The sequence below is a fragment of the Balaenoptera borealis genome (assembly GCF_965194805.1).
Source record: "Balaenoptera borealis genome assembly, contig: HAP1_SCAFFOLD_1746, whole genome shotgun sequence".
Taxonomy (NCBI): domain Eukaryota; kingdom Metazoa; phylum Chordata; class Mammalia; order Artiodactyla; family Balaenopteridae; genus Balaenoptera; species Balaenoptera borealis.
This window is the reverse complement of record NW_028122498.1, coordinates 62,230-90,088: the sequence shown is the minus strand read 5'-3', so window position 1 is coordinate 90,088 and position 27,859 is coordinate 62,230. Positions and strand designations below refer to the sequence as shown.

General features: G+C 44.8%; 1 protein-coding gene across 1 annotated transcript in view; it reads right to left on the bottom strand.

Moving 5' to 3' along the window:
• Positions 1 to 2,169: 2,169 nt before the first annotated feature.
• LOC309622181 (uncharacterized protein) overlaps positions 2,170 to 27,859 on the bottom strand; it is a gene marked incomplete at its 5' end in the record, with an annotated part of 78,571 nt that continues 52,881 nt past the window's right edge. The window contains 3 exons of the mRNA XM_082409303.1: positions 2,170 to 2,259; positions 12,349 to 12,446; positions 20,930 to 21,067. Of these exons, the coding sequence (XP_082265429.1) occupies positions 2,185 to 2,259; positions 12,349 to 12,446; positions 20,930 to 21,067 (311 nt within the window). The remainder of the gene's footprint in view (positions 2,260 to 12,348; positions 12,447 to 20,929; positions 21,068 to 27,859) is intronic.

The following is a 27,859-nucleotide window of genomic DNA, read 5'->3' as shown; positions in this document are numbered from 1 at the left end:
GATCTTAGCTCCCCAACCAGGGATTGAACCCACGCCTGCTGCGTTGGAAGCGCAGAGTCTTCACCACGGGACCACCGGGGAAGTCCCAGGACTATCACTTTTAAAGGAGAAGGTACAAACCCCTCGGTTCTATGAACTGGAGATTTTTAGTAAGAAGTCAATATATTGTTGTTAGGCACATTTTATGTTAGGCTGTCTCCCTGCACAGGATGCAGGCGCCTTGAGAATGGAAGTCATATCCCTCTATAGTACGTCCCTCTTCTTTCTGCTTTGCAGTTTGCTGCTCCACTTGTTCAACCCACCTAGTAATAACCTATACTTCCCTTGTTCCTGTTTTCCCATCTGGAAAACAGACAAAAGGCAACCAAACAACGCAAAGGTCTCAACAAATAAGGGATATCCAAAACCAGAGATGGCCAGAACTTCTGTACCCCTGATGAAATAGTCCTCATACAAAACCTGATAATCAAATTCCTTAATGCTAGGAATCACAGTGAAAAATAGTATCTGAACTGACTTCTGTCAGATGAGTGAGAACTAAGGTTAATTCAGTGTATCTGAAGCATAGAAAGTGAGGGCAAAAGTGGCACAAGATGGGGCTAGAGAAGCAGAGAGGATTCTAGACCACGCAGAGTCTTAAAGGCCAACAGTGTGTTTTCTATTCTCAAAACAATGTTTGTGAGCGATGTTTATGAGCAACGTTCCAACTTGCTTTGAAGGTTTCTTGTGTGAAGAGTGGATTGGAAGGAAACAAGATATATGGACACTAGTTAGGACCTAATCGCAACAGACAGGCAAGTTCAGTATTAGGAAGTTGAGGAAGAGCTGGCTGACAGATTCCAAAGAAATTCAGGAGATGAACTGAAGCGGGCTTAATGGGGTAGGAGATGAGGAAAGGAAGGTCTTAGGGAATTCAAGGGTTTACTGCACACATGAGCAAAGTCTCAAAATTAATCATTTGAACGTACAGAGGCGGATCTCCCAAATGACACCGGTTAGGGTACGCCCTTTAGAATTCCTAGAGACAACACAAATCAACTGTTTCGATGGAAAATTCGGCGGGACTCTTGATTTCCATGGGAATACAGAGAAAAGAGACACTGATCTGGCTTGCAGGTACTATTTAGGAAGCTGTTAGCCGGACATCACCTACTAGTATCATGTAAGTAGGCCGTCCGAAGTAGGAAGCTTAGGGGAAAAACCTGGAGGAAAACTTAAAAGCTTAAGCCACACCTCTACACTACACCACCTTTCACAATTTCTTCTCAGATAAGCATCATCCCCATCAGTGAAGAAACTCGTACCTCATAATAGGAAAAACAGGCCTAAAGATTCAATGTGTGTCTTGGGAGGTCCCATCTATGCGATATCTTCCTGGGACCAGAAAAGGCCCCAGGAAGATCCATCTCTGCACCCCTGAAAGCTTACCACCAAGGAAAATGACTAGGTCCATAGATTTCCTCCCTCAAACCAGCTTACCTCACACATAGATCATTAGCAACTCCGCCCTTACTCACATTATCACAGTCACAAGAGTGGTTAGGGAGAAAAGCACTAACCAGGGGAACTAAAACAGAGGCAATCCAGGCCAAGCTGGGCTGGTGGCAGATATCTTGCTCCTTACGCTCGGGTGCATAATGCGACTCACCACAGTGCCTTTTTCACAGACCCTTTTGAACGTTTCTCCACAGAATCCAACAGCTCAAGTTAGTTCATGACGCTTCAAGGTCAACAATCGTCAAGAGAAAAACATGCAATATGTCTTACAATGTTGGATTCCTTACAAACAGGACAAGGAGATAACCATGTAGACAAAACCAGAGCATTTGAAAACATCTGTATTCTACAAACACACCAGTGAATGCTATAAATAAGGTACTATGACATAAAACAAAATGAAAACTAGATGTGAGACTCTTCTCTTCAGTGTACAGACTTCATGGCAGTTGCTGCACACTATCTAGCTACTTAGATCTTTAACTCTCTGTTCTGTTAATACCAAATGAGGCCCCAAGTGTGTCAACCTGTTTCCCACAGAAACCAAAAAGTCTACATGCATCTCTTTTCTCCTGTGCCCTTTCACCTTACCTGCTCCCAATTCTCCACCAACGTCCTCCTCTTTCTCTAATTATTCTCCTCTTCATTTTGCTTGGCCTTGCCCCCAAGCATGCAAGACAGAGAGTCCTAGAGGTCCAAGATTCTAGAGTGGCTGTTTGCAAGGCGGAGGAGATTACAGTAACTGCCACACTGTATATACTTCTGTGCAAAGAAAAAGGGACAGTGTTCAGAATGTCTCTCACATATAACAAGAGCTGGAGATGGCAGGATACCTGTGTGGCCCAAGGAACTAGAGCTAGCAAATTATGGGCCAAACAATTGCAACCAAAGGCTGGAAGAGGAAAGGTCTGCAACCAGCTCTGTCTCCTAGCTCTCTGGTATTTGCTGCCAACGGGCAGAGTCTATTTCGTGAAGCATCAAGCACTGAAAAGAAGACTCCTGCTGCTGGAAGGTGACAGGAAGTAACGTCCAATGCAAGATCAAGGCTTGTCCTTGAAGCAATGCCCATAATGGAAGAAAAAAAAAAAAGAGAAAGCGGAAGAGAAACGTTAAGTCGCAAGTCCAACCTGGCCCCCCAGCCTAGCCCAGCCCAAGGAAGGTAGGAGTCAAGGAGAAGAAACTAAAAAGAGAAGAGCCTTGGACCACAACATTCTCCACAAGGTACACTCAACAAACTTCACCCTACTCTTGAACCAAGTTACAAAGAGAGCTTCTTAATCCCTACTTTGGCTCCTTAAAAGCTGCTATCAGTTCACTCATTAGACACATATGATTTCAGAACAACTGTAATAGTTCAAACTAGATGGCTCTTTCCTTCCTAAGGATTATTATTAAAGAAGATTCTATATAGCTCTAAGTATATGATACATAAAATAGAATACTCTGTAGAATATAAGTAACTCTTAGTTCAGTGTATTAATGAACGTCTGTAAGAAATGTGGCAATGATTTCCCTAATGGAAGAGCCTGGGGGAGGTAAATCTGTCTTCTAGGATTTCCTCCCCAGAGCTCAGAAACTCAGGTGTTGTTTTAGCTCTCCTACACTCTCTTCACCCAAGCCCGCCTTCCTGTTGGGGATCGGACCTCCCTATTGGCTCTCTCATACCTTTCAACTGCCTGCTTTGTGACATCACTCTCCTACCAAACCTACTACCACTTGGTAGAGTCTTGGGGTTTCCGTGGAGCTGTTTGGACCAGTAACCAGTGACCTCTGTACTGGACACGTGCGCCGTTCAGCTGCAGCCACTCGGACATCCTCTAGTGTTGTCTCCTCATCCCTTGTACCTGCAGTGGATGCTTCCTCTTCTCTGACCATGTCAGGTAAGAAAAGAAACTTTGGAAAGTTTTGCGTTCGATTTCTTTTGCCCCTAAATTGAGTAAGTAGGAGATTCAAAATAGCATGGAATAATGAGGGAAAGTATTGAACTACAAGTCTGGAGACCTAATTTCAGTTTTGACTTTGACGTTTACTATCTGTGTGACTTTGGACAAATCACTGGCTGTCTCACAAAGCCTGTTGCTTTCCTTAACTGTTACGTTAGGATACCACGTTGGGTTGATCACTCTGATCCCCTTCTTTTCCAGTATTGAGCCTTAAAGGGTACCCATGTAGAAAACGAAATCAGACACTTCTCAAGAGTGTTTCAACAGAAACATAGAAAAGCCAGGGACATAGAAAACTAGCAATATATACCAAGATGTTTCATCTCTAATGGTCTCCCTCCACTAGGATTTCGACTAGTTGAAAAGAGAGAATAGGGAGAGAGGATGGAGAGTACTGGGCTCTACAGGGAGGCACAGAGTCGAGCGTAAGGAAGTTTAGGATGGTTTTCATTAGCACAGGCCAACAGGCACCAAGAGATGGGAGAAAATGTAAGAATGAAGAGGGAAAGCATAGAGGGAGCTCTCAAGAAAAACGGAGTTTGCAATGGAATGCTGATGGGAAACAAAGATTTTCAATTAAAGCAGAAACAGCACAGAGGGAAACCTGCTCAGAGCAGGGCAAAACCAAGTTGATGGTAGCAAACCCTTACATTAACAGACTAAGAAGGAAAGTAAGGCCAGAACAGGGGATCACCAGGAAAGGCAGCTTATCAGAAAAGTCATACTCCGTTTTCTTTCTTTTATTGCCTCTCTGAATACAGTTGGCCACTTGACAGTTTTGAATATAAACATTTTAGAAATACGTTTTAGAAATGATGCCTCCTATAAACAAGCAACCACAGTGGTTATCTAGGGGGCTGCTTTTCAGTGTTTTATTCTTTCTAATTTTTAAACTAGGTAGACATTTCACCAATTCAACATTTTAAGTGATATCTTCTAAATTGAATCAGAAGGACTATTTTCCTTGGTGTGATATGTAGGTTCTAAGGCAAGGCTGCTTTTCATTTTTACAGTTATTTCCTTCCTAACACAGAGAGCACATTGATCAACAGCCATCGTTCGCTTGTAGAGCTTAGCTACCGAAGAAGAAGAAGAAAAAGTCAAGCCCCACATCTCTAATTCCCCCCCCCACTTAGGGAATTCCCTGGCGGTCCAGTGCTTAGGACTCGGTGCTTTCACGGCCAGGGCCACGCGGCGCGGCCAAAGAAACAAAACAAACAAACATCCACGTTTATCGAAAACCATATTGTGGAGTCCTGTGGATTTTCTTACATTTGAAAATCTTTTTTAATTGGATTCTAGGCATGATGGTTTTTTGAGGTTTTGGGATGCCATCTTCTTGGATGCTGAAGATGATTCTAATCTAAGTTCTAGGATAAATCCAAAAACCTTCCTGATACATTTTAAGCTTCCTTTCTGCTTATTATATAAGCTATATTCATTGAATATATATTTCTCCTAGGCTTAATACCTCTTACTTGCTGGGTAAAAATATGAAGGAGCACAATAATGAAACTCTTTTACACTTATTATTTTGCTGTCTGCTTCGTACCGGTTTTCATTGAAATACTTGTCTATATGTGTTGTGGCTACCTATACATGCACATTTATTGCATTCTGTTGCTTGTTATGCATTTTTTACTGACATACCTTCTCTGTCTGTATGCATTGGCTAGGAATTCATTCACCTCTATCACCTCCATCGTGTCTTCTGGTTAATAGTATTCACTAAAATAGAGTGGGCAAAATTCACTTTCATAATATTGCATGGATAGTACAGAATGCCATTTGTTAGTAAATTCATTAGGCTTCGATACTTGCCACATACCCCAGTTTTCATTAATATCTATGGATTTCTTTTTCGTTAACGTAATATGCTTGTCATGATTTTTCTTTGTCTTTCTAGAACTTATTGTATCTTCCTCCATATAAATCATACGCAATAGATCAGCTTATTCATCTATTAATTATTACTGCTATTATTATTGGTGGTGGTGTTATAACCACTTTACAGGTGAGGAATCTGAAGTAATCAGATAACTCTTCCCTTTCCAAAAGCACTTAAGAAATCCACTTTCGGGTAATCATTTTGAGGTAGGATGAGAAACCAGGCTTGAAGAGGGCAAAAATGACTCTTTCAATTCACCAGTTGGACTGAGCTGTACGTCACCTCTAGGTAATAGCGTGGGAACTGCACAAGCAAAGGGAGACACTGAAGACGACAATGGTAACAGCCGTACTGTTTTCTAATGGACAAAAAAAATGCCTATATTATAAGTTCTATTTCTCCTGCTTTCTGGCAGTATCATGCTCAGAGTGGAGTCCTGGCAAGGAAGTCAGGATACTTAGGTTCTGAAACCTGGTAATGATACTAACATAATGAGAGAACTTGAACAAGTCAACCCGACCTCTCTGAGCCTCAGTTTCCTTACTCACGAAATGAGACTGAGAACATCGAAGTTCTCTAAGGGCCTCCTAGTTCTAAAATGCTTCCAGTCTAGGAAATAGCATAGAAGTCAATACGAGTGCAGGCTGAAGGGAAAGACAGGGCAGGGAGAAGGTTGCTTCCAGCCTAGAGAAACAATCTCTGAACCACACCACTTGGCTCTTCTGCCCGTCTGTGCCCAAGATGGGAGCACAGGCAGTTAATAGAGAAGAGTGGAAAACTGCTCAGTCCTTACAGCCATCATTAACTGTCTGATTTTGGGTTTCTCAGGAAGTAGTGATAGTAGAGGTGTCCTGATAGCAAGAACCTTCAGATGATGCCGTTCCTCAAACGTAGTGAGAATTTCTCAACCTCCCTGAGTTTTTCATGACCCTCTTGTTCTTACAGAAAATTTCCAACATCCATCTCTACTTGGAACTCTAAATTCTCTGCAGCATTCTCCTCCTGTGGTGAGCAATGCAACTTCCCTAACACGAAGTGTCTGCAACTTCTCCAGAGTCTCTGCCCCTGCCGTCAGTTCGGCATCGGCTACTGGTACCCTTTCCAGACACTCATGGGTAGTGCCTACCTTTACCAACATTCTAGCACGACTATGTTATCTGGAGTTACTGACCACAGCCAGATCTCCACTTCAGCTGCTTCCTATCCAGGTGTTCTTGAGTGGGACATCACAGCAAGCACTGAAAAGAATTCTTCTTCACTCGGAGACTTTACTCTGGCACTCACTGACCGCCACACAGCTGCCTCCTCCATGTTTCTGGCAGCCCAGTATGATAAAACTTCAGACGCCAAGAACATGGTCCCTCTACATCCATCGCTTTCTGCCAGCCTTGCTCAGGGAACACCATCTCAGATTCCAAATCAGGGGCAGAGCCGCCTGCCACTTCCCTGCCAGGAAGGAAGCCAGGTATATTACTATAACCAAGGCACACTGGGGTCTTTACTGTATGGAGAACTTGGCTCCTGCCCGCAATCCTACGGCTCGGCGTCATACACAGGAAGTCGGGCCTCTGGGCAACCAGAAATGGGAATGGGACCGAAGGAGATTCAGCCCACAAATATCCGACCACCAGCTTCCACCTCTGCAGTCTGCCACCCTGTGTCTGCTCAACGCATCACAGAAACAAGTTTTCAAGGTGAGTATAACAAACGCCAGAGAAAGTTGAAGAATGAGGTCGGCATTCAAAATGGGGTCAAATCGACAGCTGGGAAGGGGTGTAGAGGCAGGTAGAATTCAGATCCTGAGCCTTTAATAACCACTACCTTCGCTCAGTGCCCTCTGTTTTTAGACTCTCTATGAGAACACCTAGGGCTTCCCTGGTGGCGCCGTGGTTAAGAATCCGCCTGCCAATGCAATGCGGGGGACACGGGTTCGAGCCCTGGTCTGCGAAGATCCCACATGCCGTGCAGCAACTAAGCGCATGTGCCACAACGACGGAGCCTGCATTCTAGAGCCCGTGAGCCTCAACTACCGAAGCCCACGTGCCTACAGCCCATGCTCCGCAACAAGAGAAGCCACCGCGATGAGAAGCCCGCACACCGCAACCAAGAGTAGCCCCCGCTAGCCGCCAACTAGAGAAAGCCCGTGCACAGCAATGAGAGACCCAGTGCAGCCAAAAACATAAATACGTAGAATAAATAAGTTCAAACAGTAAATAAATACATAAACATAAATTACAAAAAAAAAAAGAACACCTAATGCAGGTGGGACGGTGGGAGGGCCACTGTAGAGGTCATCTATGCTACATGTACAAGAACCCCGAGAGCACACCAATCGGTACCACACTTTTCACTGCTGTAGCCGATCGTTCCCCCCTGTACTGCCACACTGTAGCACTCCCTTCCCTCATCTACTGCTATAGTCTCTTCGGAAGGTGTTTCAGAACTCTTGTTATGAGAGTGCCAGTTGAACTGTCCTCACTTCCTTCATTTATACCAGGATTGAAGACCTTGTGGTCCGAGATCCTGTCCAGAGAGCAAGCAGGCTAAGACTCTGTCTTTGTTGATGTATTTCATCAGCAAGGGCTCTACCCCCTCTCCTAGTTCATGGTGTGACGTGTTCTTGGCCTCTCGGGAAAGTGGGGGAGAATGGAAAGGACCCTATATGAGAATGCTAGGCTTTGTAAAACATTTCAGGTTTTTAAAAATAAGACTCATTTTGTATTGGACTTATAAACAGTCCTATGAAATACAAAGCGAGCCGAGAATCAGCGACAGGAAAGGCTCACCAGTAAGAATTACAACAGTCACCGCTTACCTCGTAGCATAGGGCACTGTCCGTGATCCTTAAGAAGAGTTAGTAGAAATGCCTTGCCCATCTTGCCCTGAACCCCTTGAAAGGTACACGACTGCTGTGTTGGTGTTTAGGGGGAGCATCTCACTTACCAGGGACTGACTTCTCCCCTTGATCCCTTTGTAGGGATGGAGACCTCCCCCCTGGTGATGAAAAATTCCCTGGGATTGCAACCTCCAAGCCAGACGTTTTGTGTGACACAAAGTCAAGAACTCCCCAAGTCCTGCAGTAGCAGAAACAGCCACATACTTGAGAGTAACCCACCATCTGAACTTGGGGACATTTCAGTGACAGCTCCAGTCCAGAGTGCCAGGCGTCTCCTGGCCCTGCCTCCAGCTCCAAGCCAGGGACAAATAGAGAGTAAGCACGTGGATGATATCAAAACCAAGCTTTCAAAGCCTCTGGATGCCTACCAGATCCCAACAGAGAACCAAGATCCTCCACTACTCCCTTTAGGAATCCCTGATATTCACCAGCCGCTGGCCTGCACCGATCCCCTCAGCCAAGAGGAGCAGCCTGGTTCTGAAAATGCTGATCTGGGAGAGAACAGCCGGAGTCGTCAGGACCTAGGGACACTTGAAAATGGGATTGAACCTAGCAGTGGTCTTGCAGACATTACTACACTGGCGGAGGATATTCACCTTCCCCAGCTCTTTAATCCTTTGAAAGATCTTGATCAATCCCAAGGTCCCAACGTGATCAAAGCTAAAGACACCAGAGCCATTAAGGTGAATCAGGTGCAGGAAAAGCCAAGTGTCATAAAGGTTCCCTCTGATCAACCCAGGAAGAACAAACAGAAAGCCTCTGAGCCTATCAGTGGCGCTCCCAAGGCCAAAATCCAGCCAAAGAATCCAGAGTGCCTGTTAGGGGGAGAAGTGGTTATATGCCACGCTGCAGTCAGTGACAGGGCTCCTGTGAACACGGCCAAGCACTCTCAAGGCAAACCTCAGAAAGCTGCATCCAGAAAGATCAGCAAAACTAAGAGCCACGGGCAGGAAAAGACCAAAAGGACCAGAGGGAGAAACAAGGCTGAGGAGAACAAGCAGTCAGGGAACAAAGTCAAGGCAGAAGAGAAGCCAGCAATCCCCCACACGAAGCGAAAGGAACACCAAACTGAGCTTCTCCAACAGAGCTTTCAAAAGCCTCGAACCTCCCTTGGCGTGCGCATGCTGGAGTCTGTGAAGGTTCTTCATGCGCTGGGGAAGAAGAATGAGACGAAAACTGGGCGCTCTTCCTGTCGGCTCTTGGGAAAGTCAAGCAACCCCAAAGACCCCCAGCCACCCCCAGCTATCCAGCCATGGCGGCATACCCCACGTGAGGGGAAGGGTCCTGAGAAAACGCAAGTCCAAGCCCAGAAACCAGACAGCAGTGCTGAAACAGAGTGTCCGTCTCCAGCCCAGTATGAGCGGCCTCCTCCTGGGAAGGTCAAGTTGATACCTCTGCCTTTTTCTGCCTGGGACAAGCCTCAAGCTCGACCCGCTCCTCGGAGGCCACAGTCTCTGGCCTCACATCGGCCTGCTGGGGCTTACCGTGCCCAGCCTGGTTCTACTGACTCAGCTCAACCTGCTGCAGCCAATTCATCCCAGCCAGCTCCTGCCTCTTTGCCAGGCCCCGCCAAACCAGCTCAGCCAACTGTGACCAACCCAACCCAACCGGCTTGGCCCAACCATACCCAGCCTCGTGTCCCTCAGTCTGCTGCTCCTAGGCCTGCACCCTCCAAAACTTCATCTGGCGCTCCTCTCCAGCGGGAGCCTGTTCCCCCTGCTGTGAATAAGCGCCAGTCCCCACCCAAGCTCCAAACCCACTTTCTACTCAAGACTTCAGCAAGCAACGAGTTCCATGGAGGGAACCCAACGTGCCTGAGCCAGTCATGTCAAAGCCCATCGAACAAGAGCAGAGGCCAGAGCGAGAGGCCATGAAGAGGCGGGCTCAACAACAACGGGAGATGCTGCCAGATACACCTCTTCGGGCAAGCTGCAATTTTTCACCGAGAGGGAAAACGAAATGGAAATTGCCGACTACTACGGATACGTCAAGTGAGAGCTGCTAGGATTCTTGGTGCCACCTTGGCTACCAGCTGTTCTTCCATACACAGGTAAGACAGGTATAGAACTGAATAAGTAAATGGAATACAATTAATAGACGAGTAACAAACCTTTCGAATTTTCAGATGCTGCTAACTGGGGCGTGAGAAGGAAGGACTGAAAGTTGGATGGGAGAATGAAGGAAAGGGGTAAAAACTGAGCAAAGAGGAAGGAACTTGGCCCAGGGCTAGGAAGGCCAAAAGAGACGTATGGATTTAGGAAAGGAAGCAGGAGCGAGGATGAAATGGCAGAAGTAAAAAGCAGGGTCAGAGGTCTGGGTTGAAAGAACACAATTGGAGTAGAGTTGAAGGTGACAGAAGATGAGTCTAGGTTTACTAGGAGAAATAGAAAAAGTCTCTCGGGGACGCTGGCCTTAAGTCTCACAACCACCAGATAGGTATTTCAGAAAACAAGAGGTTCAGGACACATCTCTGAAAGGTCTGAGTTGCCTTATTCAGGTGTGACTGTAGTGGGGGAATAGGGAAATCTACCAGAGAAGTGGCTAGGGCTCAGAGTTATCCTAGGGGCAGCTGACGACAGGGGCAGAGCCAAGGGAACTGCTGGATCAGGAGGCCCACGAACAAAGCAGGGGCATAGCCGCCTGTCACTTCCCTGCCAGGAAGGAAGCCAGGTATATTACTGTAACCAAGGCACACTGGGGTCTTTACTGTATGGAGAACTTGGCTCCTGCCCGCAATCCTACGGCTCGGCGTCACACACAGGAAGTAGGGCCTCTGGGCAACCAGAAATGGGAATGGGACTGAAGGAGATTCAGCCCACAAATATCCGACCACCAGCTTCCACCTCTGCAGTCTGCCACCCTGTGTCTGCTCAACGCATCACAGAAACAAGTTTTCAAGGTGAGTATACAGACGGCAGAGAAAAGTTGAACAATGAGGTCAGCATTCAAAAATGGGGTCAAATCGACAGCTGGGAAGGGGTGTAGAGACAGGTAGAATTTAGATCCTGAGCCTTTAATAACCACTACCTTCTCTCAGTGCTCTCTGTTTTTAGACTCTATATGAGAACACCTAGGGCTTCCCTGGTGGCGCCTGCCAATGCAGGGGACACGGGTTCGAGCCCTGGTCTGCGAAGATCCCACATGCCGTGCAGCAACTAAGCGCATGTGCCACGACGACGGAGCCTGCATTCTAGAGCCCGTGAGCCTCAACTACCGAAGCCCACGTGCCTACAGCCCATGCTCCGCAACAAGAGAAGCCACCGCGATGAGATGCCCGCACACCGCAACCGAGAGTAGCCCCCGCTAGCCGCCAACTAGAGAAAGCCCGTGCACAGCAATGAGAGACCCAGTGCAGCCAAAAACATAAATACGTAGAATAAATAAGTTCAAACAGTAAATAAATACATAAACATAAATTACAAAAAAAAAGAACACCTAATGCAGGTGGGGAAGGTGGGAGGGCCACCGTAGAGGTCATCTATGCTACATGTACAAGAACCCCGAGAGCACACCAATCGGTACCACACTTTTCACTGCTGTAGCCGATCGTTCCCCCTGTACTGCCACACTGTAGCACTCCCTTCCCTCATCTACTGCTATAGTCTCTTCGGAAGGTGTTTCAGAACTCTTGTTATGAGAGTGCCAGTTGAACTGTCCTCACTTCCTTCATTTATACCAGGATTGAAGACCTTGTGGTCCGAGATCCTGTCCAGAGAGCAAGCAGGCTAAGGCTCTGTCTTTGTTGATGTATTTCATCACAAAGGGCTCTACCCCCTCTCCTAGTTCATGGTGTGACGTGTTCTTGGCCTCTCGGGAAAGTGGGGAGAATGGAAAGGACCCTATATGAGAATGCTAGGCTCTGTAAAACATTTCAGGTTTTTAAAAATAAGACTCATTTTGTATTGGACTGACAACAGTCCTATGAAATACAAAGAAAGCCGAGAATCAGTGACAGGAAAGGATCACCAGTAAGAACTACAGCAGTCACCGCTTACCTCGTAGCATAGGGCACTGTCCGTGATCCTTAAGAAGAGTTAGTAGAAATGCCTTGCCCATCTTGCCCCTGAACCCCTTGAAAGGTACACGACTGCTGTGTTGGTGTTTAGGGGGAGCATCTCACTTACCAGGGACTGACTTCTCCCTTGATTCCTCTGTAGTGATGGAGACTTCCCCGCTGATGAAAAATTCCCTGGGATTGCAACCTCCAAGCCAGACAGCTTTCCTATGGAATGACAGAGAACTTGTCAAGGTGAAACACCAGTCTGCGGGAGAAAGGGAGGAAGAGAATGATGGAAATCGTTTCTGGGAAACTATTTTTACATTATGTGTTGTTTGTTCCCGGTAAATAAACTGAAATCTTCTTAACAGTACAACAAAATCTAAACCACTAAAGCCAACAATACAGGAGTATAACGTTCGACAAAAATTTCTTTGGCTGCGCAGCATGTGGGATCTTAGCTCCCAACCAGGGATTGAACCCACGCCTGCTGCGTTGGAAGCGCAGAGTCTTCACCACGGGACCACCGGGGAAGTCCCAGGACTATCACTTTTAAAGGAGAAGGTACAAACCCCTCGGTTCTATGAACTGGAGATTTTTAGTAAGAAGTCAATATATTTGTTGTTAGGCACATTTTATGTTAGGCTGTCTCCCTGCACAGGATGCAGGCGCCTTGAGAATGGAAGTCATATCCCTCTATAGTACGTCCCTCTTCTTTCTGCTTTGCAGTTTGCTGCTCCACTTGTTCAACCCCACCTAGTAATAACCTATACTTCCCTTGTTCCTGTTTTCCCATCTGGAAAACAGACAAAAGGCAACCAAACAACGCAAAGGTCTCAACAAATAAGGGATATCCAAAACCAGAGATGGCCAGAACTTCTGTACCCCTGATGAAATAGTCCTCATACAAAACCTGATAATCAAATTCCTTAATGCTAGGAATCACAGTGAAAAATAGTATCTGAACTGACTTCTGTCAGATGAGTGAGAACTAAGGTTAATTCAGTGTATCTGAAGCATAGAAAGTGAGGGCAAAAGTGGCACAAGATGGGGCTAGAGAAGCAGAGAGGATTCTAGACCACGCAGAGTCTTAAAGGCCAACAGTGTGTTTTCTATTCTCAAAACAATGCTTGTGAGCGATGTTTATGAGCAACGTTCCAACTTGCTTTGAAGGTTTCTTGTGTGAAGAGTGGATTGGAAGGAAACAAGATATATGGACACCAGTTAGGACCTAATCGCAACAGACAGGCAAGTTCAGTATTAGGAAGTTGAGGAAGAGCTGGCTGACAGATTCCAAAGAAATTCAGGAGATGAACTGAAGCGGGCTTAATGGGGTAGGAGATGGAGGAAAGGAAGGTCTTAGGGAATTCAAGGTTTACTGCACACATGAGCAAAGTCTCAAAATTAATCATTTGAACGTACAGAGGCGGATCTCCCAAATGACACCGGTTAGGAAGCAACGGTACGCCCTTTAGAATTCCTAGAGACAACACAAATCAACTGTTTCGATGGAAAATTCGGCGGGACTCTTGATTTCCATGGGAATACAGAGAAAAGAGACACTGATCTGGCTTGCAGGTATATTTAGGAAGCTGTTAGCCGGACATCACCTACTAGTATCATGTAAGTAGGCCGTCCGAAGTAGGAAGCTTAGGGGAAAACCTGGAGGAAAACTTAAAAGCTTAAGCCACACCTCTACACTACACCACCTTTCACAATTTCTTCTCAGATAAGCATCATCCCCATCAGTGAAGAAACTCGTTCGTACCTCATAATAGGAAAAACAGGCCTAAAGATTCAATGTGTGTCTTGGGAGGTCCCATCTATGCGATATCTTCCTGGGACCAGAAAAGGCCCCAGGAAGATCCATCTCTGCACCCCTGAAAGCTTACCACCAAGGGAAAATGACTAGGTCCATAGATTTCCTCCCTCAAACCAGCTTACCTCACACATAGATCATTAGCAACTCCGCCCTTACTCACATTATCACAGTCACAAGAGTGGTTAGGGAGAAAAGCACTAACCAGGGGAACTAAACAGAGGCAATCCAGGCCAAGCTGGGCTGGTGGCAGATATCTTGCTCCTTACGCTCGGGTGCATAATGCGACTCACCACAGTGCCTTTTTCACAGACCCTTTTGAACGTTTCTCCACAGAATCCAACAGCTCAAGTTAGTTCATGACGCTTCAAGGTCAACAATCGTCAAGAGAAAAACATGCAATATGTCTTACAATGTTGGATTCCTTACAAACAGGACAAGGAGATAACCATGTAGACAAAACCAGAGCATTTGAAAACATCTGTATTCTACAAACACACCAGTGAATGCTATAAATAAGGTACTATGACATAAAACAAAATGAAAACTAGATGTGAGACTCTTCTCTTCAGTGTACAGACTTCATGGCAGTTGCTGCACACTATCTAGCTACTTAGATCTTTAACTCTCTGTTCTGTTAATACCAAATGAGGCCCAAGTGTGTCAACCTGTTTCCCACAGAAACCAAAAAGTCTACATGCATCTCTTTTCTCCTGTGCCCTTTCACCTTACCTGCTCCCAATTCTCCACCAACGTCCTCCTCTTTCTCTAATTATTCTCCTCTTCATTTTGCTTGGCCTTGCCCCCAAGCATGCAAGACAGAGAGTCCTAGAGGTCCAAGATTCTAGAGTGGCTGTTTGCAAGGCGGAGGAGATTACAGTAACTGCCACACTGTATATACTTCTGTGCAAAGAAAAAGGGACAGTGTTCAGAATGTCTCTCACATATAACAAGAGCTGGAGATGGCAGGATACCTGTGTGGCCCAAGGAACTAGAGCTAGCAAATTATGGGCCAAACAATTGCAACCAAAGGCTGGAAGAGGAAAGGTCTGCAACCAGCTCTGTCTCCTAGCTCTCTGGTATTTGCTGCCAACGGGCAGAGTCTATTTCGTGAAGCATCAAGCACTGAAAAGAAGACTCCTGCTGCTGGAAGGTGACAGGAAGTAACGTCCAATGCAAGATCAAGGCTTGTCCTCGAAGCAATGCCCATAATGGAAGAAAAAAAAAAAAGAGAAAGCGGAAGAGAAACGTTAAGTCGCAAGTCCAACCTGGCCCCCAGCCTAGCCCAGCCCAAGGAAGGTAGGAGTCAAGGAGAAGAAACTAAAAGAGAAGAGCCTTGGACCACAACATTCTCCACAAGGTACACTCAACAAACTTCACCCTACTCTTGAACCAAGTTACAAAGAGAGCTTCTTAATCCCTACTTTGGCTCCTTAAAAGCTGCTATCAGTTCACTCATTAGACACATATGATTTCAGAACAACTGTAATAGTTCAAACTAGATGGCTCTTTCCTTCCTAAGGATTATTAATTAAAGAAGATCTATATAGCTCTAAGTATATGATACATAAAATAGAATACTCTGTAGAATATAAGTAACTCTTAGTTCAGTGTATTAATGAACGTCTGTAAGAAATGTGGCAATGATTTCCCTAATGGAAGAGCCTGGGGGAGGTAAATCTGTCTTCTAGGATTTCCTCCCCAGAGCTCAGAAACTCAGGTGTTGTTTTAGCTCTCCTACACTCTCTTCACCCAAGCCCGCCTTCCTGTTGGGGATCGGACCTCCCTATTGGCTCTCTCATACCTTTCAACTGCCTGCTTTGTGACATCACTCTCCTACCAAACCTACTACCACTTGGTAGAGTCTTGGGGTTTCCGTGGAGCTGTTTGGACCAGTAACCAGTGACCTCTGTACTGGACACGTGCGCCGTTCAGCTGCAGCCACTCGGACATCCTCTAGTGTTGTCTCCTCATCCCTTGTACCTGCAGTGGATGCTTCCTCTTCTCTGACCATGTCAGGTAAGAAAAGAAACTTTGGAAAGTTTTGCGTTCGATTTCTTTTGCCCCTAAATTGAGTAAGTAGGAGATTCAAAATAGCATGGAATAATGAGGGAAAGTATTGAACTACAAGTCTGGAGACCTAATTTCAGTTTTGACTTTGACGTTTACTATCTGTGTGACTTTGGACAAATCACTGGCTGTCTCACAAAGCCTGTTGCTTTCCTTAACTGTTACGTTAGGATACCACGTTGGGTTGATCACTCTGATCCCCTTCTTTTCCAGTATTGAGCCTTAAAGGGTACCCATGTAGAAAACGAAATCAGACACTTCTCAAGAGTGTTTCAACAGAAACATAGAAAAGCCAGGGGACATAGAAAACTAGCAATATATACCAAGATGTTTCATCTCTAATGGTCTCCCTCCACTAGGATTTCGACTAGTTGAAAAGAGAGAATAGGGAGAGAGGATGGAGAGTACTGGGCTCTACAGGGAGGCACAGAGTCGAGCGTAAGGAAGTTTAGGATGGTTTTCATTAGCACAGGCCAACAGGCACCAAGAGATGGGAGAAAATGTAAGAATGAAGAGGGAAAGCATAGAGGAGCTCTCAAGAAAAACGGAGTTTGCAATGGAATGCTGATGGGAACCAAAGATTTTCAATTAAAGCAGAAACAGCACAGAGGGAAACCTGCTCAGAGCAGGGCAAAACCAAGTTGATGGTAGCAAACCCTTACATTAACAGACTAAGAAGGAAAGTAAGGCCAGAACAGGGGATCACCAGGAAAGGCAGCTTATCAGAAAAGTCATACTCCGTTTTCTTTCTTTTATTGCCTCTCTGAATACAGTTGGCCACTTGACAGTTTTGAATATAAACATTTTAGAAATACGTTTTAGAAATGATGCCTCCTATAAACAAGCAACCACAGTGGTTATCTAGGGGGCTGCTTTTCAGTGTTTTATTCTTTCTAATTTTTAAACTAGGTAGACATTTCACCAATTCAACATTTTAAGTGATATCTTCTAAATTGAATCAGAAGGACTATTTTCCTTGGTGTGATATGTAGGTTCTAAGGCAAGGCTGCTTTTCATTTTTACAGTTATTTCCTTCCTAACACAGAGAGCACATTGATCAACAGCCATCGTTCGCTTGTAGAGCTTAGCTACCGAAGAAGAAGAAGAAAAAGTCAAGCCCCACATCTCTAATTCCCCCCCCCACTTAGGGAATTCCCTGGCGGTCCAGTGCTTAGGACTCGGTGCTTTCACGGCCAGGGCCACGCGGCGCGGCCAAAGAAACAAAACAAACAAACATCCACGTTTATCGAAAACCATATTGTGGAGTCCTGTGGATTTTCTTACATTTGAAAATCTTTTTTAATTGGATTCTAGGCATGATGGTTTTTTGAGGTTTTGGGATGCCATCTTCTTGGATGCTGAAGATGATTCTAATCTAAGTTCTAGGATAAATCCAAAAACCTTCCTGATACATTTTAAGCTTCCTTTCTGCTTATTATATAAGCTATATTCATTGAAATATATATTTCTCCTAGGCTTAATACCTCTTACTTGCTGGGTAAAAATATGAAGGAGCACAATAATGAAACTCTTTTACACTTATTATTTTGCTGTCTGCTTCGTACCGGTTTTCATTGAAATACTTGTCTATATGTGTTGTGGCTACCTATACATGCACATTTATTGCATTCTGTTGCTTGTTATGCATTTTTTACTGACATACCTTCTCTGTCTGTATGCATTGGCTAGGAATTCATTCACCTCTATCACCTCCATCGTGTCTTCTGGTTAATAGTATTCACTAAAATAGAGTGGGCAAAATTCACTTTCATAATATTGCATGGATAGTACAGAATGCCATTTGTTAGTAAATTCATTAGGCTTCGATACTTGCCACATACCCCAGTTTTCATTAATATCTATGGATTTCTTTTTCGTTAACGTAATATGCTTGTCATGATTTTTCTTTGTCTTTCTAGAACTTATTGTATCTTCCTCCATATAAATCATACGCAATAGATCAGCTTATTCATCTATTAATTATTACTGCTATTATTATTGGTGGTGGTGTTATAACCACTTTACAGGTGAGGAATCTGAAGTAATCAGATAACTCTTCCCTTTCCAAAAGCACTTAAGAAATCCACTTTCGGGTAATCATTTTGAGGTAGGATGAGAAACCAGGCTTGAAGAGGGCAAAAATGACTCTTTCAATTCACCAGTTGGACTGAGCTGTACGTCACCTCTAGGTAATAGCGTGGGAACTGCACAAGCAAAGGGAGACACTGAAGACGACAATGGTAACAGCCGTACTGTTTTCTAATGGACAAAAAAAATGCCTATATTATAAGTTCTATTTCTCCTGCTTTCTGGCAGTATCATGCTCAGAGTGGAGTCCTGGCAAGGAAGTCAGGATACTTAGGTTCTGAAACCTGGTAATGATACTAACATAATGAGAGAACTTGAACAAGTCAACCCGACCTCTCTGAGCCTCAGTTTCCTTACTCACGAAATGAGACTGAGAACATCGAAGTTCTCTAAGGGCCTCCTAGTTCTAAAATGCTTCCAGTCTAGGAAATAGCATAGAAGTCAATACGAGTGCAGGCTGAAGGGAAAGACAGGGCAGGGAGAAGGTTGCTTCCAGCCTAGAGAACAATCTCTGAACCACACCACTTGGCTCTTCTGCCCGTCTGTGCCCAAGATGGGAGCACAGGCAGTTAATAGAGAAGAGTGGAAAACTGCTCAGTCCTTACAGCCATCATTAACTGTCTGATTTTGGGTTTCTCAGGAAGTAGTGATAGTAGAGGTGTCCTGATAGCAAGAACCTTCAGATGATGCCGTTCCTCAAACGTAGTGAGAATTTCTCAACCTCCCTGAGTTTTTCATGACCCTCTTGTTCTTACAGAAAATTTCCAACATCCATCTCTACTTGGAACTCTAAATTCTCTGCAGCATTCTCCTCCTGTGGTGAGCAATGCAACTTCCCTAACACGAAGTGTCTGCAACTTCTCCAGAGTCTCTGCCCCTGCCGTCAGTTCGGCATCGGCTACTGGTACCCCTTTCCAGACACTCATGGGTAGTGCCTACCTTTACCAACATTCTAGCACGACTATGTTATCTGGAGTTACTGACCACAGCCAGATCTCCACTTCAGCTGCTTCCTATCCAGGTGTTCTTGAGTGGGACATCACAGCAAGCACTGAAAAGAATTCTTCTTCACTCGGAGACTTTACTCTGGCACTCACTGACCGCCACACAGCTGCCTCCTCCATGTTTCTGGCAGCCCAGGATGATAAAACTTCAGACGCCAAGAACATGGTCCCTCTACATCCATCGCTTTCTGCCAGCCTTGCTCAGGGAACACCATCTCAGATTCCAAATCAGGGGCAGAGCCGCCTGTCACTTCCCTGCCAGGAAGGAAGCCAGGTATATTACTGTAACCAAGGCACACTGGGGTCTTTACTGTATGGAGAACTTGGCTCCTGCCCGCAATCCTACGGCTCGGCGTCATACACAGGAAGTCGGGCCTCTGGGCAACCAGAAATGGGAATGGGACTGAAGGAGATTCAGCCCACAAATATCCGACCACCAGCTTCCACCTCTGCAGTCTGCCACCCTGTGTCTGCTCAACGCATCACAGAAACAAGTTTTCAAGGTGAGTATAACAAACGCCAGAGAAAGTTGAAGAATGAGGTCGGCATTCAAAAATGGGGTCAAATCGACAGCTGGGAAGGGGTGTAGAGACAGGTAGAATTTAGATCCTGAGCCTTTAATAACCACTACCTTCTCTCAGTGCTCTCTGTTTTTAGACTCTATATGAGAACACCTAGGGCTTCCCTGGTGGCGCCTGCCAATGCAGGGGACACGGGTTCGAGCCCTGGTCTGCGAAGATCCCACATGCCGTGCAGCAACTAAGCGCATGTGCCACAACGACGGAGCCTGCATTCTAGAGCCCGTGAGCCTCAACTACCGAAGCCCACGTGCCTACAGCCCATGCTCCGCAACAAGAGAAGCCACCGCGATGAGATGCCCGCACACCGCAACCGAGAGTAGCCCCCGCTAGCCGCCAACTAGAGAAAGCCCGTGCACAGCAATGAGAGACCCAGTGCAGCCAAAAAAATAAATACGTAGAATAAATAAGTTCAAACAGTAAATAAATACATAAACATAAATTACAAAAAAAAAGAACACCTAATGCAGGTGGGAAGGTGGGAGGGCCACTGTAGAGGTCATCTATGCTACATGTACAAGAACCCCGAGAGCACACCAATCGGTACCACACTTTTCACTGCTGTAGCCGATCATTCCCCCTGTACTGCCACACTGTAGCACTCCCTTCCCTCATCTACTGCTATAGTCTCTTTGGAAGGTGTTTCCGAACTCTTGTTATCAGAGTGCCAGTTGAACTGTCCTCACTTCCTTCATTTATACCAGGATTGAAGACCTTGTGGTCCGAGATCCTGTCCAGAGAGCAAGCAGGCTAAGGCTCTGTCTTTGTTGATGTATTTCATCAGAAAGGGCTCTACCCCCTCTCCTAGTTCATGGTGTGAAGTGTTCTTGGCCTCTCGGGAAAGTGGGGAGAATGGAAAGGACCCTATATGAGAATGCTAGGCTCTGTAAAACATTTCAGGTTTTTAAAAATAAGACTCATTTTGTATTGGACTGACAACAGTCCTATGAAATACAAAGAAGGCCGAGAATCAGTGACAGGAAAGGATCACCAGTAAGAACTACAGCAGTCACCGCTTACCTCGTAGCATAGGGCACTGTCCGTGATCCTTAAGAAGAGTTAGTAGAAATGCCTTGCCCATCTTGCCCCTGAACCCCTTGAAAGGTACACGACTGCTGTGTTGGTGTTTAGGGGGAGCATCTCACTTACCAGGGACTGACTTCTCCCTTGATTCCTCTGTAGTGATGGAGACTTCCCCGCTGATGAAAAATTCCCTGGGATTGCAACCTCCAAGCCAGACAGCTTTCCTATGGAATGACAGAGAACTTGTCAAGGTGAAACACCAGTCTGCGGGAGAAAGGGAGGAAGAGAATGATGGAAATCGTTTCTGGGAAACTATTTTTACATTATGTGTTGTTTGTTCCCGGTAAATAAACTGAAATCTTCTTAACAGTACAACAAAATCTAAACCACTAAAGCCAACAATACAGGAGTATAACGTTCGACAAAAATTTCTTTGGCTGTGCAGCATGTGGGATCTTAGCTCCCCAACCAGGGATTGAACCCACGCCTGCTGCATTGGAAGCGCAGAGTCTTCACCACGGGACCACCGGGGAAGTCCCAGGACTATCACTTTTAAAGGAGAAGGTACAAACCCCTCGGTTCTATGAACTGGAGATTTTTAGTAAGAAGTCAATATATTTGTTGTTAGGCACATTTTATGTTAGGCTGTCTCCCTGCACAGGATGCAGGCGCCTTGAGAATGGAAGTCATATCCCTCTATAGTACGTCCCTCTTCTTTCTGCTTTGCAGTTTGCTGCTCCACTTGTTCAACCCCACCTAGTAATAACCTATACTTCCCTTGTTCCTGTTTTCCCATCTGGAAAACAGACAAAAGGCAACCAAACAACGCAAAGGTCTCAACAAATAAGGGATATCCAAAACCAGAGATGGCCAGAACTTCTGTACCCCTGATGAAATAGTCCTCATACAAAACCTGATAATCAAATTCCTTAATGCTAGGAATCACAGTGAAAAATAGTATCTGAACTGACTTCTGTCAGATGAGTGAGAACTAAGGTTAATTCAGTGTATCTGAAGCATAGAAAGTGAGGGCAAAAGTGGCACAAGATGGGGCTAGAGAAGCAGAGAGGATTCTAGACCACGCAGAGTCTTAAAGGCCAACAGTGTGTTTTCTATTCTCAAAACAATGCTTGTGAGCGATGTTTATGAGCAACGTTCCAACTTGCTTTGAAGGTTTCTTGTGTGAAGAGTGGATTGGAAGGAAACAAGATATATGGACACCAGTTAGGACCTAATCGCAACAGACAGGCAAGTTCAGTATTAGGAAGTTGAGGAAGAGCTGGCTGACAGATTCCAAAGAAATTCAGGAGATGAACTGAAGCGGGCTTAATGGGGTAGGAGATGGAGGAAAGGAAGGTCTTAGGGAATTCAAGGGTTTACTGCACACATGAGCAAAGTCTCAAAATTAATCATTTGAACGTACAGAGGCGGATCTCCCAAATGACACCGGTTAGGAAGCAACGGTACGCCCTTTAGAATTCCTAGAGACAACACAAATCAACTGTTTCGATGGAAAATTCGGCGGGACTCTTGATTTCCATGGGAATACAGAGAAAAGAGACACTGATCTGGCTTGCAGGTATATTTAGGAAGTTGTTAGCCGGACATCACCTACTAGTATCATGTAAGTAGGCCGTCCGAAGTAGGAAGCTTAGGGGAAAAACCTGGAGGAAAACTTAAAAGCTTAAGCCACACCTCTACACTACACCACCTTTCACAATTTCTTCTCAGATAAGCATCATCCCCATCAGTGAAGAAACTCGTTCGTACCTCATAATAGGAAAAACAGGCCTAAAGATTCAATGTGTGTCTTGGGAGGTCCCATCTATGCGATATCTTCCTGGGACCAGAAAAGGCCCCAGGAAGATCCATCTCTGCACCCCTGAAAGCTTACCACCAAGGAAAATGACTAGGTCCATAGATTTCCTCCCTCAAACCAGCTTACCTCACACATAGATCATTAGCAACTCCGCCCTTACTCACATTATCACAGTCACAAGAGTGGTTAGGGAGAAAAGCACTAACCAGGGGAACTAAAACAGAGGCAATCCAGGCCAAGCTGGGCTGGTGGCAGATATCTTGCTCCTTACGCTCGGGTGCATAATGCGACTCACCACAGTGCCTTTTTCACAGACCCTTTTGAACGTTTCTCCACAGAATCCAACAGCTCAAGTTAGTTCATGACGCTTCAAGGTCAACAATCGTCAAGAGAAAAACATGCAATATGTCTTACAATGTTGGATTCCTTACAAACAGGACAAGGAGATAACCATGTAGACAAAACCAGAGCATTTGAAAACATCTGTATTCTACAAACACACCAGTGAATGCTATAAATAAGGTACTATGACATAAAACAAAATGAAAACTAGATGTGAGACTCTTCTCTTCAGTGTACAGACTTCATGGCAGTTGCTGCACACTATCTAGCTACTTAGATCTTTAACTCTCTGTTCTGTTAATACCAAATGAGGCCCAAGTGTGTCAACCTGTTTCCCACAGAAACCAAAAAGTCTACATGCATCTCTTTTCTCCTGTGCCCTTTCACCTTACCTGCTCCCAATTCTCCACCAACGTCCTCCTCTTTCTCTAATTATTCTCCTCTTCATTTTGCTTGGCCTTGCCCCCAAGCATGCAAGACAGAGAGTCCTAGAGGTCCAAGATTCTAGAGTGGCTGTTTGCAAGGCGGAGGAGATTACAGTAACTGCCACACTGTATATACTTCTGTGCAAAGAAAAAGGGACAGTGTTCAGAATGTCTCTCACATATAACAAGAGCTGGAGATGGCAGGATACCTGTGTGGCCCAAGGAACTAGAGCTAGCAAATTATGGGCCAAACAATTGCAACCAAAGGCTGGAAGAGGAAAGGTCTGCAACCAGCTCTGTCTCCTAGCTCTCTGGTATTTGCTGCCAACGGGCAGAGTCTATTTCGTGAAGCATCAAGCACTGAAAAGAAGACTCCTGCTGCTGGAAGGTGACAGGAAGTAACGTCCAATGCAAGATCAAGGCTTGTCCTCGAAGCAATGCCCATAATGGAAGAAAAAAAAAAAAGAGAAAGCGGAAGAGAAACGTTAAGTCGCAAGTCCAACCTGGCCCCCAGCCTAGCCCAGCCCAAGGAAGGTAGGAGTCAAGGAGAAGAAACTAAAAGAGAAGAGCCTTGGACCACAACATTCTCCACAAGGTACACTCAACAAACTTCACCCTACTCTTGAACCAAGTTACAAAGAGAGCTTCTTAATCCCTACTTTGGCTCCTTAAAAGCTGCTATCAGTTCACTCATTAGACACATATGATTTCAGAACAACTGTAATAGTTCAAACTAGATGGCTCTTTCCTTCCTAAGGATTATTAATTAAAGAAGATCTATATAGCTCTAAGTATATGATACATAAAATAGAATACTCTGTAGAATATAAGTAACTCTTAGTTCAGTGTATTAATGAACGTCTGTAAGAAATGTGGCAATGATTTCCCTAATGGAAGAGCCTGGGGGAGGTAAATCTGTCTTCTAGGATTTCCTCCCCAGAGCTCAGAAACTCAGGTGTTGTTTTAGCTCTCCTACACTCTCTTCACCCAAGCCCGCCTTCCTGTTGGGGATCGGACCTCCCTATTGGCTCTCTCATACCTTTCAACTGCCTGCTTTGTGACATCACTCTCCTACCAAACCTACTACCACTTGGTAGAGTCTTGGGGTTTCCGTGGAGCTGTTTGGACCAGTAACCAGTGACCTCTGTACTGGACACGTGCGCCGTTCAGCTGCAGCCACTCGGACATCCTCTAGTGTTGTCTCCTCATCCCTTGTACCTGCAGTGGATGCTTCCTCTTCTCTGACCATGTCAGGTAAGAAAAGAAACTTTGGAAAGTTTTGCGTTCGATTTCTTTTGCCCCTAAATTGAGTAAGTAGGAGATTCAAAATAGCATGGAATAATGAGGGAAAGTATTGAACTACACGTCTGGAGACCTAATTTCAGTTTTGACTTTGACGTTTACTATCTGTGTGACTTTGGACAAATCACTGGCTGTCTCACAAAGCCTGTTGCTTTCCTTAACTGTTACGTTAGGATACCACGTTGGGTTGATCACTCTGATCCCCTTCTTTTCCAGTATTGAGCCTTAAAGGGTACCCATGTAGAAAACGAAATCAGACACTTCTCAAGAGTGTTTCAACAGAAACATAGAAAAGCCAGGGGACATAGAAAACTAGCAATATATACCAAGATGTTTCATCTCTAATGGTCTCCCTCCACTAGGATTTCGACTAGTTGAAAAGAGAGAATAGGGAGAGAGGATGGAGAGTACTGGGCTCTACAGGGAGGCACAGAGTCGAGCGTAAGGAAGTTTAGGATGGTTTTCATTAGCACAGGCCAACAGGCACCAAGAGATGGGAGAAAATGTAAGAATGAAGAGGGAAAGCATAGAGGAGCTCTCAAGAAAAACGGAGTTTGCAATGGAATGCTGATGGGAACCAAAGATTTTCAATTAAAGCAGAAACAGCACAGAGGGAAACCTGCTCAGAGCAGGGCAAAACCAAGTTGATGGTAGCAAACCCTTACATTAACAGACTAAGAAGGAAAGTAAGGCCAGAACAGGGGATCACCAGGAAAGGCAGCTTATCAGAAAAGTCATACTCCGTTTTCTTTCTTTTATTGCCTCTCTGAATACAGTTGGCCACTTGACAGTTTTGAATATAAACATTTTAGAAATACGTTTTAGAAATGATGCCTCCTATAAACAAGCAACCACAGTGGTTATCTAGGGGGCTGCTTTTCAGTGTTTTATTCTTTCTAATTTTTAAACTAGGTAGACATTTCACCAATTCAACATTTTAAGTGATATCTTCTAAATTGAATCAGAAGGACTATTTTCCTTGGTGTGATATGTAGGTTCTAAGGCAAGGCTGCTTTTCATTTTTACAGTTATTTCCTTCCTAACACAGAGAGCACATTGATCAACAGCCATCGTTCGCTTGTAGAGCTTAGCTACCGAAGAAGAAGAAGAAGAAGAAGAAAAAGTCAAGCCCCACATCTCTAATTCCCCCCCCCACTTAGGGAATTCCCTGGCGGTCCAGTGCTTAGGACTCGGTGCTTTCACGGCCAGGGCCACGCGGCGCGGCCAAAGAAACAAAACAAACAAACATCCACGTTTATCGAAAACCATATTGTGGAGTCCTGTGGATTTTCTTACATTTGAAAATCTTTTTTAATTGGATTCTAGGCATGATGGTTTTTTGAGGTTTTGGGATGCCATCTTCTTGGATGCTGAAGATGATTCTAATCTAAGTTCTAGGATAAATCCAAAAACCTTCCTGATACATTTTAAGCTTCCTTTCTGCTTATTATATAAGCTATATTCATTGAAATATATATTTCTCCTAGGCTTAATACCTCTTACTTGCTGGGTAAAAATATGAAGGAGCACAATAATGAAACTCTTTTACACTTATTATTTTGCTGTCTGCTTCGTACCGGTTTTCATTGAAATACTTGTCTATATGTGTTGTGGCTACCTATACATGCACATTTATTGCATTCTGTTGCTTGTTATGCATTTTTTACTGACATACCTTCTCTGTCTGTATGCATTGGCTAGGAATTCATTCACCTCTATCACCTCCATCGTGTCTTCTGGTTAATAGTATTCACTAAAATAGAGTGGGCAAAATTCACTTTCATAATATTGCATGGATAGTACAGAATGCCATTTGTTAGTAAATTCATTAGGCTTCGATACTTGCCACATACCCCAGTTTTCATTAATATCTATGGATTTCTTTTTCGTTAACGTAATATGCTTGTCATGATTTTTCTTTGTCTTTCTAGAACTTATTGTATCTTCCTCCATATAAATCATACGCAATAGATCAGCTTATTCATCTATTAATTATTACTGCTATTATTATTGGTGGTGGTGTTATAACCACTTTACAGGTGAGGAATCTGAAGTAATCAGATAACTCTTCCCTTTCCAAAAGCACTTAAGAAATCCACTTTCGGGTAATCATTTTGAGGTAGGATGAGAAACCAGGCTTGAAGAGGGCAAAAATGACTCTTTCAATTCACCAGTTGGACTGAGCTGTACGTCACCTCTAGGTAATAGCGTGGGAACTGCACAAGCAAAGGGAGACACTGAAGACGACAATGGTAACAGCCGTACTGTTTTCTAATGGACAAAAAAAATGCCTATATTATAAGTTCTATTTCTCCTGCTTTCTGGCAGTATCATGCTCAGAGTGGAGTCCTGGCAAGGAAGTCAGGATACTTAGGTTCTGAAACCTGGTAATGATACTAACATAATGAGAGAACTTGAACAAGTCAACCCGACCTCTCTGAGCCTCAGTTTCCTTACGAAATGAGACTGAGAACATCGAAGTTCTCTAAGGGCCTCCTAGTTCTAAAATGCTTCCAGTCTAGGAAATAGCATAGAAGTCAATACGAGTGCAGGCTGAAGGGAAAGACAGGGCAGGGAGAAGGTTGCTTCCAGCCTAGAGAACAATCTCTGAACCACACCACTTGGCTCTTCTGCCCGTCTGTGCCCAAGATGGGAGCACAGGCAGTTAATAGAGAAGAGTGGAAAACTGCTCAGTCCTTACAGCCATCATTAACTGTCTGATTTTGGGTTTCTCAGGAAGTAGTGATAGTAGAGGTGTCCTGATAGCAAGAACCTTCAGATGATGCCGTTCCTCAAACGTAGTGAGAATTTCTCAACCTCCCTGAGTTTTTCATGACCCTCTTGTTCTTACAGAAAATTTCCAACATCCATCTCTACTTGGAACTCTAAATTCTCTGCAGCATTCTCCTCCTGTGGTGAGCAATGCAACTTCCCTAACACGAAGTGTCTGCAACTTCTCCAGAGTCTCTGCCCCTGCCGTCAGTTCGGCATCGGCTACTGGTACCCCTTTCCAGACACTCATGGGTAGTGCCTACCTTTACCAACATTCTAGCACGACTATGTTATCTGGAGTTACTGACCACAGCCAGATCTCCACTTCAGCTGCTTCCTATCCAGGTGTTCTTGAGTGGGACATCACAGCAAGCACTGAAAAGAATTCTTCTTCAC